The 23,984-nt window shown below is 38.1% G+C and overlaps 1 protein-coding gene across 7 annotated transcripts in view; it reads right to left on the bottom strand.

Moving 5' to 3' along the window:
* Positions 1-23,984, bottom strand: part of Arhgef9 (Cdc42 guanine nucleotide exchange factor 9) — a 200,284-nt gene that overhangs the window by 83,074 nt on the left and 93,226 nt on the right. For all 7 annotated transcript variants that reach the window (XM_008841251.3, XM_008841254.3, XM_008841253.3 and 4 more), the window contains one exon: positions 4,388-4,579. In XM_008841251.3, the coding sequence (XP_008839473.1) occupies positions 4,388-4,579 (192 nt within the window). The remainder of the gene's footprint in view (positions 1-4,387; positions 4,580-23,984) is intronic.

Consider the following 23,984-nt stretch of genomic DNA (forward strand, 5'->3'; position numbering starts at 1 on the left):
TAGATGCATACAGAAAAATTGATTCCAAGGCAATTGACATGGAGACATTTTCACATACATTTCTAATCTCTATATACATGACTATCACTGGTCACAGTCGCCCACCTTCTGAGCTCCTCAGCATCTGAGCATGAATACAAACTCGTCAGGTAGACAGCCTTCCTCTCCCACTAGAGCCTCCATACTCTGCCATCCCTGCCATTGTCCACTGTGCTGTCAGCACCCCCATCCATTCCCCTCTATCTGCCCTTCTGGTAAATCTAGTCAGCCAGAACCCTAGCTAGATTTAGAAATATTCAAAAGAATCTGTTTTTCTGTCCAGAAGTCCTTTTAAAAATATTTTTTCTCCTATTGAATCACTGAATGACTTACATCAAAGTTCAGTTTATTTCCAATTTCTTCATTTATAAATTGAAGTGGTTGTTGCTTAACTATTTATGAAGTAATTTCTGGTACTAGAAGTAAAATATCCATTCTCTACTCAATGGTAGATACTAGATAGTAGATCTAGTTAGAAGATATGAGATCTGTACTAGATAGTGTGACTTTCTTCTTTAATGAATAGCATTTCCCACTTTCTGTTCAAGTAAAAGAGTGACAAGTATTTAGAGCTCTTCCTTAATGGAGATTGTCATAGTAACACAATCTCACTTGAATAAGATATGGTTCCATAAGCACTAGGGAGGAAAAAGCTGAAAGGTTCTGCCCCACTACCATAGGTTTCTCTAGTGATAGAATATCACTAGATATCTATATATTACAAAATTAGAAACAGTAGAGCCAGATATCACTTAAAGAGCAAGACCTATTCCAGGTGCGATGGTGCATACCTTTATTCTTAGCACCGAGGAGGCAGAGAAGCAGGTGGATGGATCTCTGTGAATTTGAGGCCAACCTGGTCTACATAATGAGTTCTAGCCCAGCCAAGGCTACATAGTGAGGCTCTGTCTTGAGGAGGAAAAAAATGAGCAAGCACTCCAACCTACTCATTTTAGACATTGAGAATCAGGTCTTGGGTGGCAAAGGCCCTGCTGAAGTTTTCTAGCCAGTGACGGAGATAGTACTTAAACTTCAGATTTTCAATTCTAACTCCTGCATTCTTTCTAACAGTGTTTTGGTATGTACAGGTTTTGTTTTATAAGTAACACAACCTAGAGCTAGAATACTGTCAATGGTCCAGCTGAACACAGATTTCTCCACCTCTCTTTGATACCTATACTTTCAGGGTGAAACAAAGATTCAGTTTCAAATATGTTTCCAACAAAAGCTCTGAACAGTTTGGCTGCATTGGGCAAATCCTCAAATCAGGGTCATAGTACTCCCCCTTTAGACAGATGAACACATCCATTGTGTCTTGTGTTTTGTCAGAAGAGGTCATGGTGTTTGAAAGTTGGGCACAAATAGACCACACTTCTAAGACTGAAGGACTCTTATAGGACCAGAGACTAGCAACTCTAAAAAAACATGTTTTTTATTGGAGAAAACCTGTTGATATAGAAAATAACATTTTCTCTCTTTGAAGACAAAATGACATGAAAAATGGAAATCAAAGTAGTATAGACATGAGAAAGATTATATTTATTTCTGATTTTACAAAACTTGAGCATCTACTATGTCAGGCACTGTGCTATGGATAGAACAACAGTAATCAACAATAAAATCTACTTCCCCTCATGGAATTTACATTCTAAATATTTTTATTTATTATATTATTTTATTTTATGTGTATGAGTGTATCGCCTAAATGTATGTAAGTGCATCCATGTCATGAGGTACAATGCCCAAGGAGGTCCGAAGAGGGCATGAGAGCCCCTGAAACTTGAGTTATGGATGGTTGTTAGCTCCCATGTGGTTGGGATTTGAATCTGGGTCCTCTGCAAGAGCAACCAGTGCTTTTATCACTGAGCCATCTCTCCAGCCCCAGAATTTACATTATAGTAAGGAAGAAAAACTATAAACAAAACTGAATACATAAATATATTATCTCCCATAGTCAAAAGTGTAATGGAGAAAGCTAAAACAGGAAAAGGGAGAAAAAAATGCAAGTTTATAATTTTAAATAAAATATTTGAGTAAAGCTTGAGGCACCCAAGTAAGGCATGTATGTAGGTATTTGGAGGAGGGTTATTTTAGGCAGAGAAAAAAATAATTTCAATTCCCTGTTCAGGATCATGTTTGGCATGTTAAATGAAGAGCAAGAAGCCAGTGGGGGTGGGATATAAGAACAGGTAAAAAGCAAGAGATGAAATTAAAACAGTGAAGAGGAGTTGACCACATACAACCAAGTGTGCAATAAGAGGCCTAGCTCTTACTTAAAAACAAATGATGAGCCACTGGAAGATTTTGAGCAAAGGGGTAAAATGATCTTTGGTCATGATAGCATGGTCTGGCTATCAAGTGGAGATCAGACTGCACTTAGTTTAATTACACATGCCATGACACATAATCTAGTCATGATTTTGAAGTACTACTTCTAAAATTTTAATATTTATTGAAAAGCAAACAGGAAAACTATTAAAATTACTAAATCTTATTCAGTAGGTTTGAGATAGAGCCAAAGATTTTATATTTCTAACAAGTTACCAGGTGATACAGATGTTTGTGGTCTATAATAAAAATGTTTGAGAAAAAAATGAGAGATGTGGCTAGATGAGTGAAGAGAAAAGATAATTTTCAAAAGGAAAAATAAGGAAAACTACCTTCTTTAAAATACCTGGAACATATATAATTTTAGTAATATATTTATGTTCTGAGAATATAGCTTAGTGGTAGTGCACTTGCCTAACATGCAGAAAGGCATAAGTTCAAAGTCCTCAGTATCATTCATGTGGAAATAAAAACAATATTGCCTTTACATAATTCCCTTAGCAACATTAAAAATAGGTATAAAATAAAGCCCAATGGAGAAATTAGGAAAACTGAAGGTCAGTGGGGACAGGGGTAACCTTCAATGTCACTGAGCTATTTTGTGACTAAGTTATGTTTCTAGAGTCCTTGCTCTTTCCACACTTTCTTAGTGCCTCATGACATAAAGAAAATAACTTTTAACCTTCCCAGATAAGGTAAGAAAATGAGTTGAGGTGAAATTTTATACCCCAAATGCTTGACCTTGATCTGTCCATAGCTGTATTGTCCGGTGAGATTTTAAATAGTAATATGGCATTATTTAAATTTAAATCAATTATGTTAAACTTTAAATGTTACTTTTCAGTAACACCATCCATATTTCAAATGCTTGACTTCCCATAGGTGTCTATTGGAGAGAGGAGACAAAACATTTTATCACTGCTGAAAATTCTATTGGGCAGCATTGCTCTAGAGAAATAAGGACCTTGAAAATGTTAGAACTCTACCACTAACCTCAAAGTAGGCCCCAGATTGGAAAAAGGAATGTAGGACCTGATTTCTCCTCTGGAAAGAAGGAAGAAAAAAAGTCAGTGAAAAGCTTTTCCTAGGTGAAAAATAGAAAGTGTGTGCGTGGGGGGGGTGTATGTGTGGTATGGTGTGTGTGTGTGTATGTGTGTGTGTTTATCCCAGAGACGTTCTTTTCTCGGTTCCCCCCTGGTTTTCTCTTAATGTTTAGTAATAAGCCCTTTGAATATGTTAACTTGCCTCCACTAAGCTTAAGAGAATTTGAGGGAGAATGGCTCTCATAATCACTTAGTGTAAAGAAAAGAAGAGACGAAATTAGGAAATGTAGAGACACAGGTCCTAAAGAGAATAATGTCATAGTAAAAGAGCTGATGTTTGTTGATCTTGCCTTCATCTCCCACTGATTCCTTTCTCGATTTCTTTTCTGTTCACACCAACAACCAGTGTTCACCAAATGAAGAAGGAGGACCAAGCACATTAGCATCAACAGGAATGCTCTTGAAACTTAAAGACACTCATATCTTATCCTAACTTGATAATCCACAAGTTGGATGGGAGGAGTGATGGCCTAGAGATTTGCATGCTTAACAAGCTATCTTTAGGGATTCTCCTATAAATTGAAGTTTGTTAATTACTGGCTTGGGGGAGATAAAATTTACTAAAGGTAGGTGAGACCTTTACATGGGTAAACTGGATCTGAAACCATAAAGTTAAGGGTCAGGTGAGGAAAGAAGGGAGAGAGAGAAGGAACAGACAAGGAGGTAGGAGGTACAAGGAGAGAAAGTAAATATGAATAAATACATTAGTAACAAAACCAAATAAAACAAAGAAGAGGAGACACTTAGAAATCATAGGTAACAGTTCCATCCCACTGAAAGGGAATCTGATAAGTCAGTACACCTCCCTTTTCCAACATCTTAGGACTGCCACAAGCAGGCCCTTGAGGACTATCAGTTCTTTCTGTATGTGCCCTGTAACCCACCCTGCATGCCCCGACATGCACCACCATGGCTACCTCACAAATATCCTTGAGGTGCTTGATGTAATGACGCTCAGTGCTCATGATCTCATTGATGACATTGGCACGCATCTGATCCCGGTTCTGTAGAGGCCGGCCTAGACAGAGGCAGTCTGAGTTGGGGTCCAGGTGCCCATTCTGCACATCACTGGGCCCTTCCTCCACCCCATCCTCCTGGTTCACCCAGAGCTGTGGAAGCAGGCAAAAAAAATAATAATAATGGGTTAACCTTTTTTGAGGAATTTCCAGTCAAGTTCAAAAAGGATAAATGAGAACTTCTAGGTTTTCACAGAGTCTTGTATCAGAAGCTTCTGAAAACAGAGTTCTAGACCTGGGTCTCGGGTAACTTTCTGGCCCTAAGCATGGGTCAAGTCATCTCTAAGTCTCTTGTGACCTATCTGTGAAATCAAATATAAGGGGCATAACTAAATCATTTCTAAGAGGCTTCTTGTCCAAGAATGCCTCAGAGGAGAGAAAAGTGATAGCAAACACAACTTCTTTCTGCTGAAACACTTTTAGTTGGATATAAGAGTAGGTATCTCAGAAACAGAACTTTTGGTATTGACATATCAAAAGGTCTATTTTGACTGTAAAACTGCTAAGACATGCAAAAATACCTCCTCGGGGTTGGGAAAGGGATGGTAAAAGTTAAAGAAAAGTTGAAGAAAATCTTTGGGGAAGCTGAGTGAATTGTCAGGGTTGTTGGTGACTTAGCTTCAATCAAGAAAATGGCTCATTTCATCCCAGTACTAGGAATAAGAAAATCCACGAAGAGAAGGAAACAAAGATGCGTGGGCTTGCCAAGAAGAGTGGCAAAATCCGTCAGGGGCAATTAGCAAAGGAGCTTGGTAATTACCATAACAGCTTTAATCAATTCTGTATGTTTACTCTGTTTACTCTCCAACCTTCTACATTCTTATCTCAAGTTTAGAAAAAGCTATTTACATGTACCAGTATAGTCTACTGGTGAGTAGTTTTAGGATGGTAGATGTTTTGAGGCAGAGATAGAGCAATAGTAGCTACTTCCAAGCTCTGTATTGTTCCTTCTCATTTTCCTTCCTAAAGGGTTGGAAATAGGATTATTACCCAGAGAATCTAGCAATATCACCAGAATATAGTCTACTTACTTGTTGTAGGCAAAAGCAAATAGAGGTCACTCTATTGATTAATTTTGTATATACAGCTAAATGAGCAAACCTTACCTCCACCTAGAACATAACATCCTTCGCATACATATGCGCTATTGGAAATCTATAACCAAAAGGTCACTGTGTGTCTTTGGTCCCCTAAGTTAAGCTACTTTTGATACAATTATTCAAATGAATGGACATTTTTTTTTAAAAAGTGACATCTACAAAGTGATTTGTAGATACAATTGTATTTATAATACTGAAAACCTCATTCCTTAATAACTATTAACTGGTCCCTTCTCAGCCTAGAAAAAGATGCTGTGTAAGGCCAAAATTATTGTGTGCCTGATTGAAGGATCTCAGAAAAGATCTTCTGGACCTGATGATATGACTTGCTGGTCTAAGCTTTAAGTCCCCTGCTCTTGAGAACTTTCTTTTTCTACTCCCCTAGTCTACCAGTACACCAGAATGAAACCACACAGGTCATCACAGCAGATATTTTCATTGGGTAAAACTTCATTCCAGAATGCCATATTAACCTTATCACACTCCTGTACGAAAAAAAAAAAAAACCCAAACCAAAACAAAATAAACAAAAAATACCACAATCACCACAACCACCAACAACAAAAAAGCCTAAATACAAAACACAACCTTGAGTATGATAATGCGTATCTTTTCACAAGTGTTTTTCAATGATGCTGCAATTAGAACACACAGGCTCCTCGGTGACAATTAAGAAGATAGAAAATTCCCAGAATTTGTCATATTGGAAGGCTTTTCTAGAAGTCCTTGAAAGCACTTAAAGGATGATTTCCCTTCATTAAATTCTGTAGCAAGGCTGAGTTAATGCAATTCAATTTAACAAATATTTACATTGGATATATTCTGTGACTAATTACAAAATAACTGTAAGGGAGGTATGGATGAACAAGACACCCTTTTATTTTTTATTTTATTTTCCCTCCTCCCCCTCCCCCCCTCTTCCTCTTCCTCCTCCTCTGTTTTTGGTCTTTTTGAAACAGGGTTTCCTTGTACCACAGCTGGCCTGGAACTCACTGTGAAGATCAGGCTGGCCTCTATCTCACTGAGTAAGATCCATTTGCCATCTGTCTCCAGAATGATGAGATTAAAGACCTAGGAAGGTCAGTCCAAATCACAGACAATGTTTAGTCCTTTGTGTCTCCCTTTTCCATTCCCTTTGTTACTGCTTTCATCTTTTTATGCTAGAACAAATTCCTGGGTAAGCTCCTAGCTCCAGTCCATCCCACATGCCATTACCAGATCAGTTTCCTTGACAATCAATTTGATTGACTAGCCTCAAACCCTAAAGCCCTGAGTTGCTTCACACTGCCTATTAACCAAGTCCAAATCCTTCATACTGACATTAAAAAATATCATTATCTGACTCCAACCTGTATTTTCACCTTTACCACCTACTATTCCCTTAAGAAATACTAGGATTTTCTCAGATTGCTCTTCTTCTGCCCACAGATTACCATTTATACCCCTTAAACCTATGCTAGAACACAGAAATGATATAACCCATAGGTTTTCAAAACTTAAGTACTAATGACTCAAGCTCTCAACTTTCTGGTAAAGAAGCTGATACCTACAGATAGTGCTAGTGCTTAGGATATCTTTGATATCCTAAGTATTTGTGTCATATTTTTTCTTTCTTATTTTTAAGTTATGCAATTCATACAAGGAGATAGATTCATTGTAAAAAGTTAAAATAGAGAATAAGGAATATTAGAATATTGAGATTTTCAGAAACAGTGATAAAAGGGGAAATATCACTACAAACTCACAGAAAATAATTAAAATGGAACATTATAAACATTGTATCCTAAAATACTATGTAAAATTATCAAATGGTTAAATTCTTAGAAATACACAAGCCAAAAGCTTTCTTAAGAACAAACATAAGATCTAAATAGAGCAGTAAGAAGTAAAGAAGCTGAGTAATGAAAAACTACTCACATGGGGGCAGGGGTCAGGGGCTGACAGTTTGACTATTGGGTGAGTTCTGCCAAATATTTAAAGAATCATTATTCATTTTTGGCAAAACCCTGAAAACATAGAAATTCAGACAGCTCAACAGAATGTTAGCAACATATTTAAAAAATATACCTCATTGAATGGTACTAATCTCTGAAATATATCACTAGTTTAATATATAAAAATTAATGCAAAAGAACATAATATTAAAAGGAAGGGTATAAAATACAAGATCATCTCAATCAAAACAGAAAGTCTTTGAAATAATCATACACTCATTCATGATTTAAAAAATGAATGAACAAAAAACAAATAGAAAAGACTGAAGAGAGCTTATCCCTGAATAGGATAGCTATATCAAACCTTGGCCTTCCAAGGATCATTGTGTAAGAGGTGATGGAAAGATTGTAAAAGCCAGAGGCAGTGGATAACCACAAAGAAACAGAGTTTTCTAGACAGCTGGACAGTTGGTCATATGAACTCACAGCAATGATGACAGCATGCACAAGGCCCAAAGAAACTCAAGTCAGACATAATCACAGTATTGAACTGTGGAGGTGGGTAGGAGGACCCAGCCTTGGGTAGCTGCTGGGAGAGGGAAGGTCAGTTTCTTTAAGGGTATGGCACTAGATAGGTTGACCAGGCTCCAGTGGATGGACCCACCACAAAGGGCTTGTGGGCAAACATGTTTGACTCCACGGGCTTCATCTGTCTATCATCCATCTATCCATCTATCCATCTACATCTACATATATATTATATATGTATATATAGAGAGAGAGCGAGACAGACAGACAGACAGAGAGACAGAGAGAGACAGAGAGAGACAATGAAATCAGGGGAAATGGAGTGCAGATAGGAGAGGGGTTCTAAATAAGGTTAAAATAGATTGTATGTAATTTGCAAAATTCAATAAAACATGAAAAGGGCAACTTCCTCCAAGTGATAATGGAAATTTATGAAAATCTATAGATAATATAATTCTTAATTGTGAAAAACTGAATGTTTTGCTATGTAATCAAGAAGATCAAGAAGATAAGGATATCTGCTCTTATTATGTACATTCAGTATTGTACTGGGGACTCTATACCAAGCAATTGGATAATTAATTAATTAATGGAATTCAGATTGAATGGAAGAAATAACAGTAACTCTATTTACAAGTCATGTAATTATATATGTAGGTAATTCTAAGAAATCCATCAAAAAAGTGTAACAAACAAGTTCAGCAATGCTATAGGATAAAAGATAAATATACAAAAATCAACGGTTATTTCCATGCAATAGCCATGAGCAATCTAAGAATAAAATTAAGAAACCTATTACACTTAAATAGAGGCCTGAACTCTCATCAGAATGTCCATTTCTGCTGTCTGTCTATGGCATTAAGAATCTTATGTAAACATCTCTCATTGAAAAAGGCAATCCACCTTAATGCCTCCTGCTCTAAAGCTGCAAACCTGAACCATTTTGTAATAGTGCCATGACTCAGATGGGAGTTCTATTGAGCTGTACTTCAGGAGTTCTACTTTTTGGGAACCCCTATACCTTTGTTGCTTCATATACAATACTGACCTCTGTTCTTATCTGGTGACTCAGTATTCAGGACACCTGCCATCATACAGGTCACTCTCTAGTACATCTACTAACTCAGTTTATCCAGTTAATCAGTTCAACATGCTACACAGACTTATATGTATAATGTCATCCTGATGCAAAAATCCTGATGTCAGCCTCTGTCCCAGACACCAACACATCGTTACTCATCTTAACAAAGAAGCACCATTCTAAGCTTATGATGGCCAAATTCAGATTAGAAGAAGCTAAACTTCTGACAACATCAATTATCAGTTGGGTCTCCTCCTCTACCTTCCTTTCCTATGAAATCATTCCTCTATTTCATTTGTATATAAACAAGAAGGCTGGAAGTATTAGGTTTTGGATAAGGACTAATGAAGCCACAACTACTTCCAGAAGTCTTTTTTACAGCCCTTGTAAAGGAAAATAAAAGCCCTCTGAGAGCCTGTCTGTGAATCTCTAAACCCCTAACAGAGTGTTCAGGTGCCCCAATTTCAGGAGAAGGGTAGCCACCATTCTGAACTTCTCAAACGACATTTCCAGACTCAGACCAATAGACTACAGGACATCAGAAGGCTACTGGTATAATATGTAAAACTGAATGCAGTGTGACCATCATTTCCATGACCACAGGTTCCAGGGGTCCCACATCCCTTTCCTAGAATGCAGTCCCATGCTGTGAGATATTCATCAACTATGAGGCACCAGAACCTCCTCCTTCCTCTGACACTTATAAGAAGGAACCTCTACTCTGCCTGGTGGCCTGAACTCTCATCAGAGCTCTTGCCATATATCTATGCTACTGAGGCTTTGACTCTCCTCAAAGGCCCTACTATGCTGCTATCTGCCTGTATATGGTATTAATAACTCTTCCAATAAATTTCTAGCAAAGAAGACAATCCGGTTTAGTGCCCCTGCTGAACCTCAAACCTGAAACCTTTCATAGTCATTGATACTGTTTTCAAAAATTTATAAAATGATCAATGAGTACTTTTTTACACAATATGCATTACATCTGTACTACCAACATATAAAATTGCCAGTGAAATGCTTTAGACATTTCTGCTATTTGTGTGTTTGTGTGTGTGTATGTGTATGTATGTATGTGTGTATAATGACAGTAGCCAATATTTTTTAGATGAGGCAAAGTTGTGGTTCTAATAAAACATGTTTACAGAATTCTTGATTGAGGAATTAATCTGACTGAGGGATTAATCCCCACATATCTTAGGTGAACTCAGGTGATTACAACCATCTGGCAAGAGGATTCAGCAGATCTGCTGAAGGATCACTGGGAAAATTAACTCTGTATTTATAAATAATTGAGTAAGAACAACTCAGCTCAAACAGACCAAATGGCAAAGCCATGTAGAGATAGAACTATTGAACTAAGTCATTCTCTCTGCAGTTAGCATTTTGAGTGTCCGAAATGAATAGCAGAATAAATTTTGACAAATTATTCTTCATTAATCACTAGATTTATTGATCTGTTTTATTTAAATATACTCTTAAATAAATAATTCTTTCTACTGCCTAACCTCAAAATCTAATAAATTGTTTAGTCCTGCGGAATTACTTATATAATGTAATATATCTGACATCTGTTTTCTTCCCCCATGTGTATCCTTTAAAAAGCATTATTTGGGGCTGGAGAGATGGCTCAGTAGTTAAGAACACTTGCTGTTCTTGCAGAAGAACTGGGTTCGAATCCCAGCACCCACATGGCAGCTTAACTCCAGTTCTAGGGGATCTGACAGCCTCTTCCGTCCTCTGTGTGCATGGCATGCCACAGGTGCATCGCTTACCTACATGCAGGCAATACACACATACACATAAAATAAAAGTAATAAATAAAATATTAAAAAAACATAGTAGCATATATGAACCCAAGCGCTTGTGAAAGCACGCAGAACACCTCTGTAAACCCAAGCCAGACAAAATTCCAGCACATATGGACGAGGTGGGCAAGAAGGCCCAGTCATAGCTGAGGATCCATTCACAATTGATAACCACTCAGAGAGGGAGAGCCAGTTTTCTCTAGGGGCACAAGGCCTAGTAGGTTAACCAGATTCAAAGGGCAAGACCCACACCCAAGAGCATTTAGGGAACACAGATTATACTTGATAGGCCTTTGAAAGAAGAAAAATAATACTAGAGGACATGAAGCAAGGGGATGGGGTAATAAGATAGGGGTGGAGATGGGGTAGGGCCCAAATATGATCAAAATACATTGCACAAATTCCTCAAAGAATCAGTAAAAGTATTTGTTAACTGGGAAAAAAGACAAAAAAGAGATATGAAGACATGTAATGCAGAGTCACTGTAGAGTTTAATTACATTTCCGCTATTTTAATTTATTTTTTAACAAATTTTTTAAATTAATTTTTTTGTGCATTTCATACAGAACACCTCAAAAACCCTCAATCATCTTTATACCCCCACCCCCACTGGAGCCCATCTACTCGGTCATCCTTGTCATGCTCACTGGTTTGTCAGTGTCCTCAGCTGTTCCTGAGTGCAAATCCATCCACTGAGGCATAGTCAGCTTATCTAGAGTCCCTTGTTTTAGGAAGTTCAGCTTTTCTTCATCCAGCAGGAATCAGTTGCCAACATTCCTTCAGATAAGATTGAGGTCTATTGTTCATTTTCCCAGTTCTATGCTTAGTTATTGTCTGCCTGAGTTTGCATGGGACCTGTGTATGCTGACACCATTGCCATAGAATCATATGAACAGGTTCCCAGGGACTTGTAGGTTTCTGTTTCCATATGGGCATGAACCTCTTCTGTAGGAAACCAGGATGGCATGCCATAGGGTGAAATGAGCCTAAAACTTTTTTAATTCCAGGCTACGTTCTCTATTAAAGGGAGCGGCATTGAAAACAGCAGCTCTGATATGCCTATCTTGCAGAACACTGCAAGGCTAGGAAGAGAAATGTGGGTCAGAAGTTTAGGCTCCTTGCTCTGTGGGAAAGCATCTTGGTCAACAGCCCTTAGCTCATCTCTCTGTCCTGAACAAATAACTCAGCTATCATTAGCTAAGAGATTAGGCCAGGTTGAAGGTTTGCTTGTGAGCTAAAACCTAAAAGTTTACCATGCTTTTAGCCCTAAGAAAGAAAACATTGTGGCCAATAAATTACTGGATAGGTATTGGTAACCAAGAGTAAAAGTTTAAGCATCCTGCTGGCATCAAATAAAAGGCTGTATGTCCTGTTTCTTTGTGCCCTAAATTTTTGTATGTAACTGTCATACCCCACGTGACTGCCAGTTCCTTGTAATGTATAAAAACCCTGTGAATTTTGTAATAAACTGCTTTTGTGAATGAAGGCACAAGTCCCAGAGTTGTTACTCTGTCGCCAATAGAGTAACCTTGCCCCCGAATCAAGGTTCCCCACTGAGCAAAGTGAACTGGAATCTTGATACTCTTCCCTGGCTCTTACAACCTTTCTACCTCCTCTTCTGCAATGGCCCCTGATTCTTGGATGGGGCAAGTTTAATAAAGGGATCCTGTGCAAGGACCAGCATTCAGAACTTGACGGTAAGACCCTACTGTTGAAGACAGAACATACTTCGGACACAGGATTTTGAGCAATAGAGCTGCAACTGACCTGAAGGCTAGCTCTCATAGCTTTGGAGAGTGCTATGAAGGGAAAATATCAATGTATGATCCAACAGCAGATTCAAAACCAAATAACCATTTCTGCTATTTTTAACCAGTTTTATTCATGTGAAAAACCTGCCATTTGGGCAATCCTGTTATTTGAAACTCTGGTCTGTCTTCACTTGCTCTACCCAAATAAGTATTTTGGTCTTGCATATATGGGATACACTTGTACATCAGAATATGAATGTACTTGTAGTCAAAAATAATTTTACCTAAATTTGTAAGATATCTAAAATTGTATTTTTATCAATGTTATATACATATTATTCTATTGAGTCAAAGATCCTAAGTTTTTTCAAAGTCAAAGCTCAGGTAATACATACGGAGTTCTGTGTAGTTCTTGGTAATCATGCTAATTGTTGCTGGCTCCTTTATATGTTAAAAGCATTTATGTACCTCTTACATTATATAAGATTTGTAAGATGTAAAGTTTAGGAGAAAACTTTGTTAGAGTAGCATTGAAGACCCATTATGGGAAAGCTGCTACATCCAAGATGAAAGAATGGAATCTACCTCCATGTAGATACATGTCATTGTCTTCCTTTAAGAGTTAATTCAGTTGGGCAGATCAATCACCAGGGTAAAGGGCCATCCATCAGGAAGGTGAATTCATTTTAAGGCATTCTAAAGAGATAGGTGGAATAAGTAGCCCTTTAACGGCATAATATATTTTTCTCCCCAGAATTCTTATCCTCTAATGCCGTCCCTACAAGTTGCCATACGGTTCTGTTTGGTTTGCCTGCCTGAGTCCTGACACAAAAGATATAACTTTTCCTATTCCTTCACTTTTGTCTCTTTCTTTCTGATATCAGATGCTGGTCAGGTCTTAAGTATGCCCCTTTTTCTCTCTTTCTTTCTTTTCTCCTTTTTTTCTTTTATTTGGTTAGTACTTTTGGATTTTGTGTTTTCTGTAAATCTTCCCCCCCCTGCCATGTGGCTGCTTGCCTACCTTGTGGCTACCTCCATGTCAGCTGAACTCAGATAACATAGCTTTTTCTCTTTCCCTTCTCCATTTTACCCCTCTGGGAAGGTACCAAGAGTTATAGCTTTCCTGCCTTGGGGTTTCTCTTTTAAACTCTAAAAAAACTGTCCTTGTGCTAGGGCGGGAGGGAGGAGGGAAGGAAGGACAAACTACTGTACTTAAATAGAATGAATAATAAGTAATTATTAGTAAATTTAGCAATTATACATTTTTGTACATCTTTAGTAGCCCTTCAATCCAACTAAATTGATAATTATAAAAGAAGTACTATAACATCCACCTGGTTGCATCTAAAACATCCCCTCAAAGACTTGTGTTTCTGAATTATTGGTCCCCAGGCACTGGTGCTCAGAAGTGAGTCCTTGGAGAATTGATTAGAGCATAAACCTCTGACTTCATCAATGGGCTAATCATATTGATGGATTCATAATTTGATGGACCATTAAGAGGTGATGGAAACAAAATATGAGAATTAATTGAAAGGAATAGGATCTTAAGAGTGTGGTCTTGAGAGCTAGACTTCATCCTCAGCTTATTACTCCTATCTCATACTCTTATGCTCTCTTGCTGCCACTCTTTTTGCCTCCTGTCCTCAATGCAGTCAGAAGCCTCTTCTGTCACATAGTCTTAGCACCGCCATTTCCTGTCTACATAGGAACCTCCAGCAAACCATGTGCAGAAATCTCTGGAACCATGAAAATGTTGAACCAAAATGATATTTTCCTCTTTTTATTCTTTTTCTTATTCTTTTCTTTTCTTTTTGAGACAGGATCTCACTACTTAGCCCTGGCTGGCTCTATAGGTAGACCAGGTCAGCCTCGATCTCACAGAGACCCACCTACCTCTGTCCACTTAGTGCTGGGATTAAAGGTGTGTGTCAGCACATCAGGCCCTTTCTTCCTTTTAAATCGTTTCCCCCAGGTATTTTATCACAATGATGGAAAGTATAATAGCTCCCTTATGAGTACAATGAAAGCTCCAAGAGTGTCTTTAAAAAAATCATCTCATCACTGAATCTAGCAGTGTGATATTTCTGAGAAGGAAATGTGTAAACAACATTGTCTAACTCTCGCCTCAGTGTTTTCATAGGCCGTATCTGTTCAGTCAGCAAGGCATGAAAACTTGTAGCATCCTGTGATAAAGCACAGGTTACTGTTGGTACATTAAATAATAAATAATATAACCTCAGAATAGAATAAATGGAATAAAGGAAATGGGAGGATGGTTTTCCTCAACCAACATTTGTCCCTCAAATTAATACCTAAACTCCCTTGACAGCATTCCCTAGCAGCATGTGGTCAGCTCAACTGCTTGTGTACCATCAGTGATAAGCTCAGTCTCTTCCCAAGGCAGACCTTTCCTCTTTCAGATAATTCTAATCATGAGCAAAGCCCACTGATTTTCTTCTGTTTCAATAAAAGCACCACTGCCAAATCTCAGCAAAACTCAAAAAAATTTAAAAAAGGAAAAATACAGATAAGAAAGTAGAATTAAGGGAAACATGAACTTTCCTATAGCAAAGTTCACCAAAATGGCTTTCTTTTCCAGTGAAGCAATGACAAATTGTGGATGCCAGGTAGATGTGATAAACTGAAAGAAGGCCCAGTTATTCAAAACACAGCACATATTCTAACACACATCCAAAGACACATACACAGAGACACTTGTTTTGAAGTTCTAGTCTCAGTTTCAAAGTATCAGACACACATAGTGATCCCTGAGAAAACATGCATTAAAACACTTAACATTCTTGCCTGGCACAAAGATAATCAGGATGGTATGTACAGTCAGGCAGAAACTACTCAGATCCTCAAGGGAAAGAGAATTACCAACTATGATTAATTACATAAAAAAATCATCATAAGAAGGTTGCTAATTATACACATAATAATAACTGATGATCTCCAATAAAACAATGACGATTTGGGTAATGTAAGAAAGAGAGGGAAGAAGAAGGGAGGGGAAGGAAGAAGAGGAAAAACCTATGTAAACACCTTGTATTTGCATTTATGAATCTCCATCACAGGCCTGGCCCTCTGAGTTCTACTGGGCCACAACACACCCTTGACTTCAGTCACACCATAATTTCCATTAATTACACTGCATGTTTTTTATTCTCCCAATTACTTCCTTGCATCTTCCAATCTGTGAAATCAACCTCTTGACCAAGAAGAACTTTCCTGCTCTTTTCTACAATTCTTCTTTGGTCCTTGGCCTTCTTGAAAACCTAGTTCAACAGTCTCTTTCCACAATCTCTCTTACTAGGGTTTAAAAACAGTCCCTGTGTGGTATGTGCTAGGGTTTGAAATATTTCCTAAAGGTTCATGTGCTGAAAGCTTAGTTCCCAGTTTTTGAAACTATTTTGAGTGGTTGTGGAAAATTTAGGAAGTGGGGCCTAGTGGAAGGAATAGGCCAATGAGGGTTTTTAAAAGTTGTAGCAGTACCTAGTTTCTCTCTGCTTCCTGGTCACCATGGGATGAGTAGACTCTGTCACATGCTGCAGTTGACATAATCTACTTTACCACAGACTCCGAATCAATGAAGCTAAGTACCATGGATATAACTGAAGGCATGGGCTAAAATAAATCTTCCTTCCAATAAATTGTTTCTTTCAGGTATTTTGGTCACAGCTATACCAAAGCAACTAATAGAGCAGACAAAACAAGCTTTATTATTTCCACTTTCCAGGTAAGAAAGCCAAATCCAGGGGCTGGAGAGATGTCTCATCAGTTAAAAGCACTGGCTGCTCTTGCAGAGGACCTGGATTCAATTCTGAGCACCCACATGACAGCTAAGAACTGTCTAGAACTCTGGTTCCAGGGGAAGACAATCCTCTCCTCTGACCACGGGCATTGCACAACACAGGTGCACTTACACACATGCACTCATACACACACACACAAACACACTAAATAAATAAATAAATACTTTAAAAGTTGAAAAAAGAAATCTAAAACCAGAGAAGTAGGTTGCTCACAGTGAACAAGGGAAGCCATGACTAAGTGAAGTAATTCAGACTCAGAACAACAATCAACATATGTTCTTCCCTCATAATACAGATCCTAGAACCAAATTCTTGTATGTGAGTATGTGTCCAGATGTAACTTCAGGAACCCAGAATAATGAAATGGAACCAGGGAGGGAAAGGAAAAGAAATAACCTGAGAGAGAAGAACAGTAGGAGTCAGGTATTACTAAGGGAGAAATGGACAAAATGGGGTTATTTAAATGGGAGGGGGGAGGGAGCATTATACAAGGATCCTTGGGGATAATGGAAAAGAAGGAGTTCAAGAGAGGTGGGACCATAGGAGACTGGTATTAGCAAGGGAGAAACTTGGAAAATGAGGACACTTTAAATGGAGAAAACATGGTAGAAGGGTTAGACAGGGAGAGAGAGAGGAGAGATAAATAATGCCTAGCTAGTTCTTAAAAAAAGGCAGAGGGAATCATAGTAGTCCAACGACCTAATGACAAATTACACATACAGTATCTCTACATGAATCCATGTATATCACTAAAGGCTGCATAACAAGAAACAGTGCCAGACAGGAGAAATCTTCCTTTGAGTTGTTGGTCAGGGTGGTCCAAGCGACTCACAAAAAATACACAGGCTATGGCCACCACCCTTGATGGCCTCCTAGAACTTGAAAGTAAGACCCTACTATTGAAGACAGAACATACTTCAGACACAGGATTTGGAGCAATAGAACTGCAATTGATCTGAAACCACTTTTCTTAAAGACTATATCTCTCACAGCTTTGGAGAGCACTATGAAGGTGCCAAGAGAAAAACATTAATCAATGGTCTAACACTGGCTTCAAGACCAAATAACAACATCATTGACCAGCACAGCATAGGATATTGGTGCAGTTGTGACACTTTTATCTTGGGGACAATCAACAGCTACCTAATTGGACTAAAAGCCCACTCAGTGGTAAGAAACTCAAGTGTGGTACTGTAAACATAGCCAAATACACATGGCTGGAGAGGTCGTAGATCTTAGAGAAAATCCTGAGACTGTCACATCTCTAGACTAATATAATTTCTTGCTACATACAAAACATGTATCCTTATATTTACAGACAAATATTCCAAATCACCAGAAGCTTATTTTGCACCAGTTGGAGACTATTACCAAGTACCACAACTGGTCACTCACAGACATTGTCTACGAATTGCCCAGGCCTAAGCGCACATCTACAATGTAACCTCTATATCTAAGGTGCACAGAACATAGAATAGGGGTAGTGAAGATGACACTAATGAATTTTCTCAATTCTTATTAATGACGATCCCTCATGGATCAGAGGGACAGGACAAAACATAAGGATTAAGAATCTGCCGATTGATGGTCCATGGACAGGGCTTCTATATTAAACTTCATCCACCAAGGGCTCAGTGACCATCACCAAAGAGTGGGCAGAAAGATTGTAAGAGCCAGGGAGGAGGTACATGACCATATGGAAACAGAGTCCTACAAGCTCCTGGGACCCTGCTCATATGATTCTATAACAATGGTGTCAGCATACACAAGTCCCATTCAAATTCAGGCAGTCAAAAATCCAGCACAGAACAGCAGACCCCAATCTTAGCTGAGGAAAAACTGGCATCTGATTACTGCTTGGTGAGGAAGAGATGATCTTCTTAAAACAAGAGAGTCCAGATAGGCTGACTAGACCTCAGTGGATGGACTTGCACAGGGGAACATCTGGGGACACTGACTTAATACAGATGACAGAGTATACGGGTTCCCGTCGGGGCTATGGGAGTGTGCCTGTGGGAATGGGGGTATAAAGATGATTAAGATTCTTTGAGATATTCTGTTTAAAATACAGAAAAATTCAATAAATACAAATTTTTAAAAATCAGGAGAGAAGTCTATTAGAGGAAATGGAATATAGACTTGGGAGCTTGGGTCCAAGTATCAGCTTTACAACACAGAGTAATTCTTTAACTTTTCTGATCCTAAATTTCTCATGTGTAAAACAGAATAATATCAATCTACTTCACAGGTTTTTGTGAGGATCATATGAATTAATGCATGTTAAACTAATACATGAGGTATGCAAAATAGTTTCTGGCACAGAGTCAAGTATGAGGTCCTAATTGCCTGTAAATTAATTCCATCAGCCCCTAGAAACATAAGGCAACATCTTTGAAGTTTCTTTTTCTAGTAAGGAAACTCTAGAAAGTATTTTCTCTCCTAATGTTTCTCAATTTCTCACACACCAAATGCTAACTCGTTAATGGACAGGCTCTTTATCCCTTCTGCTTCGCCACCACCCACTACTACCAAGGGTGATTGCCATAGCCTTGACCAGGAATCTTGCTATCTTTTTATCCATTTTAAGCCTTCTTAAGATATTTTAAGCCTTCTTAAGATAATAAATCAAAGTGAATGGGAATGAGTTGAGGCGCTGAGAAATTCTTCACAGACAGCACAGTTTCTTTCTCAACCAAAAAACAAACAAAAAAACTCTAGATGCCTCTAAGACTCTAAGATCAATCATATTCCAGTTTACCACTAAGTTCTCTTTTCATTGGTTTTAATAGACCTATCCTGTTTGGACCTTGATAGAATTTAGGTTCATTAGTAAAGTAGCCAAGATGAGTGTCCTGCCAGGCCTTTACAAGTCCATTACTTCGACATTTCATTTAATATATTTTTGTTGGTACTAAAAAATCATCAGAGAAACAAATCTATTTCACAATAGCCATAAATAAGTAAGTAGATAGATAAATAAATAAAATACATTGGAATAAACCTAACCCAGAAAATAAACGAAAGCTACAATGAAAACGTTAAGACACTGAAGAAAATATTGAGGAGGACAGCAGAAGATAGACACTGCATATGCAATGGCCATCCAACCGAAAGAAATCTATAGATTAAATGTAGTCCCAATCAAAATACAAGGGCCTTTCTTCACAGACATGGAAAAACAGTTCTAAAATTTATATAGAGGCACAAAAGACCAAGGAAAACCAAAGCAATCTTGAGCCAAAATATTATTTCTGGAGGTATCACCATTCCAGATTTCAAGATGGACTGGAAAGCTATAAAAACAAAAACAGCTAAGCAGTGGACAAAAACAGACACATGAATCAGTGGACTAGAATAGAGGAGTCGGATGTAGGTTAACATAACTACAGCTACAAGATCTTTAGCAAAGATGCCAAAATGTAAATTGGAAAAAAAGGACAGCATTTTCCACAAATGGTGCTAGGGAACCTGGTTTTCAACATGCAGTAAAGATAAATTAGTTCCTCAATTCTTAGCCTGCATGCACAAAACTCAATTTCAAATGAACCAACAACTTCATCATATGTCCTTATATACCCTCAAACTTCTAGAGGAAAAAGCAAAGAGTACACTAAAACATATAGGAACAGGTAACCAATTTCTGAATAGGATTCCAAAAGCACACAAAATAAGACTATCAATTAAGAAATGGGAGCTGATGAATCTAAAAATATTTGAAACAGTAAAAGAAACTGTCATTTGAGTGACAAGGCAGCCAATAAAATGGAAAAGAATTTTGCCACCAAAACATATGATAGATTAGTTTCCAGAAAATGAAAATAAGTAAAAATATCTAACCATCAAGAAAAGGAACAGGCCCAAGACCATGTGGTATCCTGCGACTCCAACCCTAGGTATGTACCACAGAGCCAGTCCATCCAAGCACAAATCTACTGGCCAGACCAGGGACCCAACAGTGTCCTGTGACACCAACCCCAGTTAAAACTCTTAGAATCTATGTTCACAAGCTACCCCACCCAGTGGATACCAAGAAGACTTTCAGGTGTCCTATGACCCCAACTCCTGGTAGGTAACCCCACATCCACTCTGTCCACCCACAAATCAATTAACCGAATGGATCAAATTGAAGAGATACGATAAAGACTTGAAGACAAGACGAGGGATCTGGATCATTCAGTGAAAAAAAAGTTGAATCTATAGAAAAAATTCAAGAAATAGGACATGCAAGAATTCTGGGACATTATAAAAATAATAGAGAAGGAGGAGATGAAATCCATGTTGAAGGCACAGAAAATATTTTCAATTAAAGTATTGTAGAAAGTTCCCCAAATCTATGGAAAGAAATGACTATCAAATTGCAAGAGGCCTATAGAATACAAAATAGGCAGGGCCAGAAAAAGAACTCTCCACTTCACATAATAATGGAAACATTAAATGTACAGAACAAAGAATGGATATGGAAAACTTCCAGAGAAAAAGACCAAATCACATATAAAGGCAGTCCTTTCAGAATAACAGCCAAATTTTTAAGGGAGACTTTGTAAGCCAGGAGGTACAGGATTGATGTTCTCCAACTTTTTAAAGAACACGGATGCCAACCCAGGATATTATACCAAAATTCACAGTCATAATTAAAGATGAAAGAAAAAAATTCCACGATAAAAACATACTTAAAGTATGTATAATGATTAAATCATAAGTACAGAGGACACTGGAAGGGAAACTTCATTCTGATGAGAAAGTTAAACAAACTCAGGAAAGGACAGGGAATAAATAAATAATTCCAAAATAACTAAAAGAGATCTAAGTACCCTACTGCTGAAGATGGGACATATTTTGGATACAGGACTTAGAAAAATGGAGCAAGAAATAATCTTGAAGCCTTCTACCAGAAGTTTGGCTATCATAATGTTAGATGATAATATGAAAAATGCCAAAGGAGAAAAACAATCAATGGTCCAACCCAGCCCTACAGCCTAATAACCATAACGACCAGCATAGAAAACTGCCTCTACTGGTGCAGTAGTGGTACTGTTATCTGGAGGGCAATCAACAGCTATCTAATTGGACATAAAGCCCTCTAAAAGGGAGTGAACTCATCGGTGGCACTGCAAACTCAGCCAAATACACATGGCAAGAGAGGACATAGATCCTAGAGAAAATCCTATCTCTCATATCTCTAGACAGTGAAATTTCTTAGCATATGCTAAATATGGATCCTTATATTACAGACAAGCATACTGTACACAACTCATCAAATAAGTTTCTTTTTGTGACAGATGGAGACTACTGAAGAATTCCAGAACTGGTCAGCCACAGAGAACATACATCTGAGAGATGCCAAGTACTAGGTGACACATCTACAGTTGAACTTCTACACCAAAGGCTTGTGGAACATAGCGGAACAAGGGGTAAATAGAAAACTAATGCATCCCTCAAATCTCACCAGTAAAGCTTCATTATACAACAGAGTGAGATGTACACAGAAGGCCACAACTGGCCAAGTTTTAAAAAACAAGAGACTGCAGAGTAGGTATCATTGGATAGGACTTCTATATTGAACATCACCCACTCATGGCTCAGGGACCATTGTGGAAGAGGGGGCAAAAAGACTGTAAGAGCCAGGGCTGGTTCATGAACACAGGGGAACAAAAGCTTTCAGGCCATTGTAAGCCTGCACATGTGAAGTTGTGCCAATGGTGGCATTGAGCACAGGACCCATGCCAACTCAACTAAACAAGGGCCCAGAGGAGAATAGAGAAATGGGTGGTAAGGTGGCCCTAGACTGAGAACTACTAGAGACTGATTGCTACTGGGTGAGGGAGAGTATGCCTTACATACTATCTCTAGAGGGACTGACTATACTCCAGTGGACAAATTTACTCTGAAGGCTATCTGGGTTCCAAATGTTCGACTGGATACAAGGAATGCATGAGGTCCTCTGGGGGGATGGGAGGAGCATGGATGTGGGAGGGGGCCTAAATTTGTTAAGAACTTGTGCATGAAATTACAAAAGCTCACTTAAAAATGTTTACATATACACATTAAAAAAGAAGAAGTTGCCGGGCGTGGTGGCGCATGCCTTTAATCCCAGCATTCTGGAGGCAAAGTCAGGAAGATCTCTGTGAGTTCAAGGCCAGCCTGGTCTACATAGTGAGTTCCAGAACAGCTTGGGCTACAGGGAGACCCTGTCTCAAAAAGACCAAAAAAAAAGAGGTCTAAGAAAACAATATCACAATTACAACATAACAAGAATTGAAACAGGTTGTTCAATAATAACTCTCAACATTAATGATATCAGTTCCAATAAAGAAACACTGCATAAAAGACTGAATTAAAAAACAGGATTCTTCCTTTGGCTACCTTGGAGAAACTTACCAGACCATCAAGGATAGTCAGCACCTTTGAGTAAAAGGATGGGAAAAGGTATTTCAAGCAAATGGATCCAAGAAACAAGCAGATGTAGCTATTCTAACATCTGACAAAATAGACTTTAAATAAAACCTAGTCAGAAAAGACAGGGAAAGACCCATCATATTCATTAAAGGGAAAATCTACCAAGAGGATGTTGTAATTCTAAACATTTGCCCACCAAACACAGGAGCACTCATCTTGATAAAAGATATGCTATTAGACCTAAAACCAGAAACTGGTGCCAACAAAGTGATAGTGGATTAATTCAATACCCTACTTTAACCAATAGTCAGGTTGTCCACACAAAAATGAAACGCAGAAACTCTGGAGTTAAATGACATCATAAATCAAACTGATCTAACAGACAACTATAGAACATTCCACTCAAATACAAAAGAATTCACTTTCTTCTAGCAGCGAATGGGACTTTCTCCAAAACTGAACACATATTAAGACACATGAGAAGTCTCAACAAATACAGAAAATTTGAAATAATGTCCTACTTTCTATCTAACCACAAAGCAATAAAGCTGGATGTCAACAATAAAAAGTACACAAAACTCAAAGAAATGGAAAAACACACTACTGAATGAAAATTGAGTCAAAGGAGAAATCAAGAAGGAAATTTTAAAATGCATACAGTGAATAAAAAATGAAAACACATCTTTGGCACATAATGAAGGCAGTCTTAAGAGGAAAGTCTAACTGAAAATGCCTACATGAAAATAATTTGAGATATCTCATATTAATAACTTAATGATGCACGTGAAGACCTTGAAAACAAGCAAACAACATCACAAAATTTTAGATGGGAGGGTAATAAATATCTGAAATTAATACAATAGAATAAAAAATACAATCGATATAAAGAATTGGTTCTTTAAAAAGATTAGCAAAGAGCTGCTCCTTGCCCTCCTAGGTCGATTAGTTCCCAGGGACTATGAGCATCTCGCAAAACGTCCTGTAAAGGCGGTGGGTCATCTGACCTCTTGATCAAGGAGGCCAAGGAGACCCCACCAGATAGACTTGAACCAGTGTCCAGTCTATAAAGAGGAGGGTCAACA

Source organism: Nannospalax galili, unplaced genomic scaffold (genome assembly GCF_000622305.1).
Source record: "Nannospalax galili isolate Female #2095 unplaced genomic scaffold, S.galili_v1.0 scaffold701, whole genome shotgun sequence".
Taxonomy (NCBI): Eukaryota; Metazoa; Chordata; class Mammalia; order Rodentia; family Spalacidae; genus Nannospalax; species Nannospalax galili.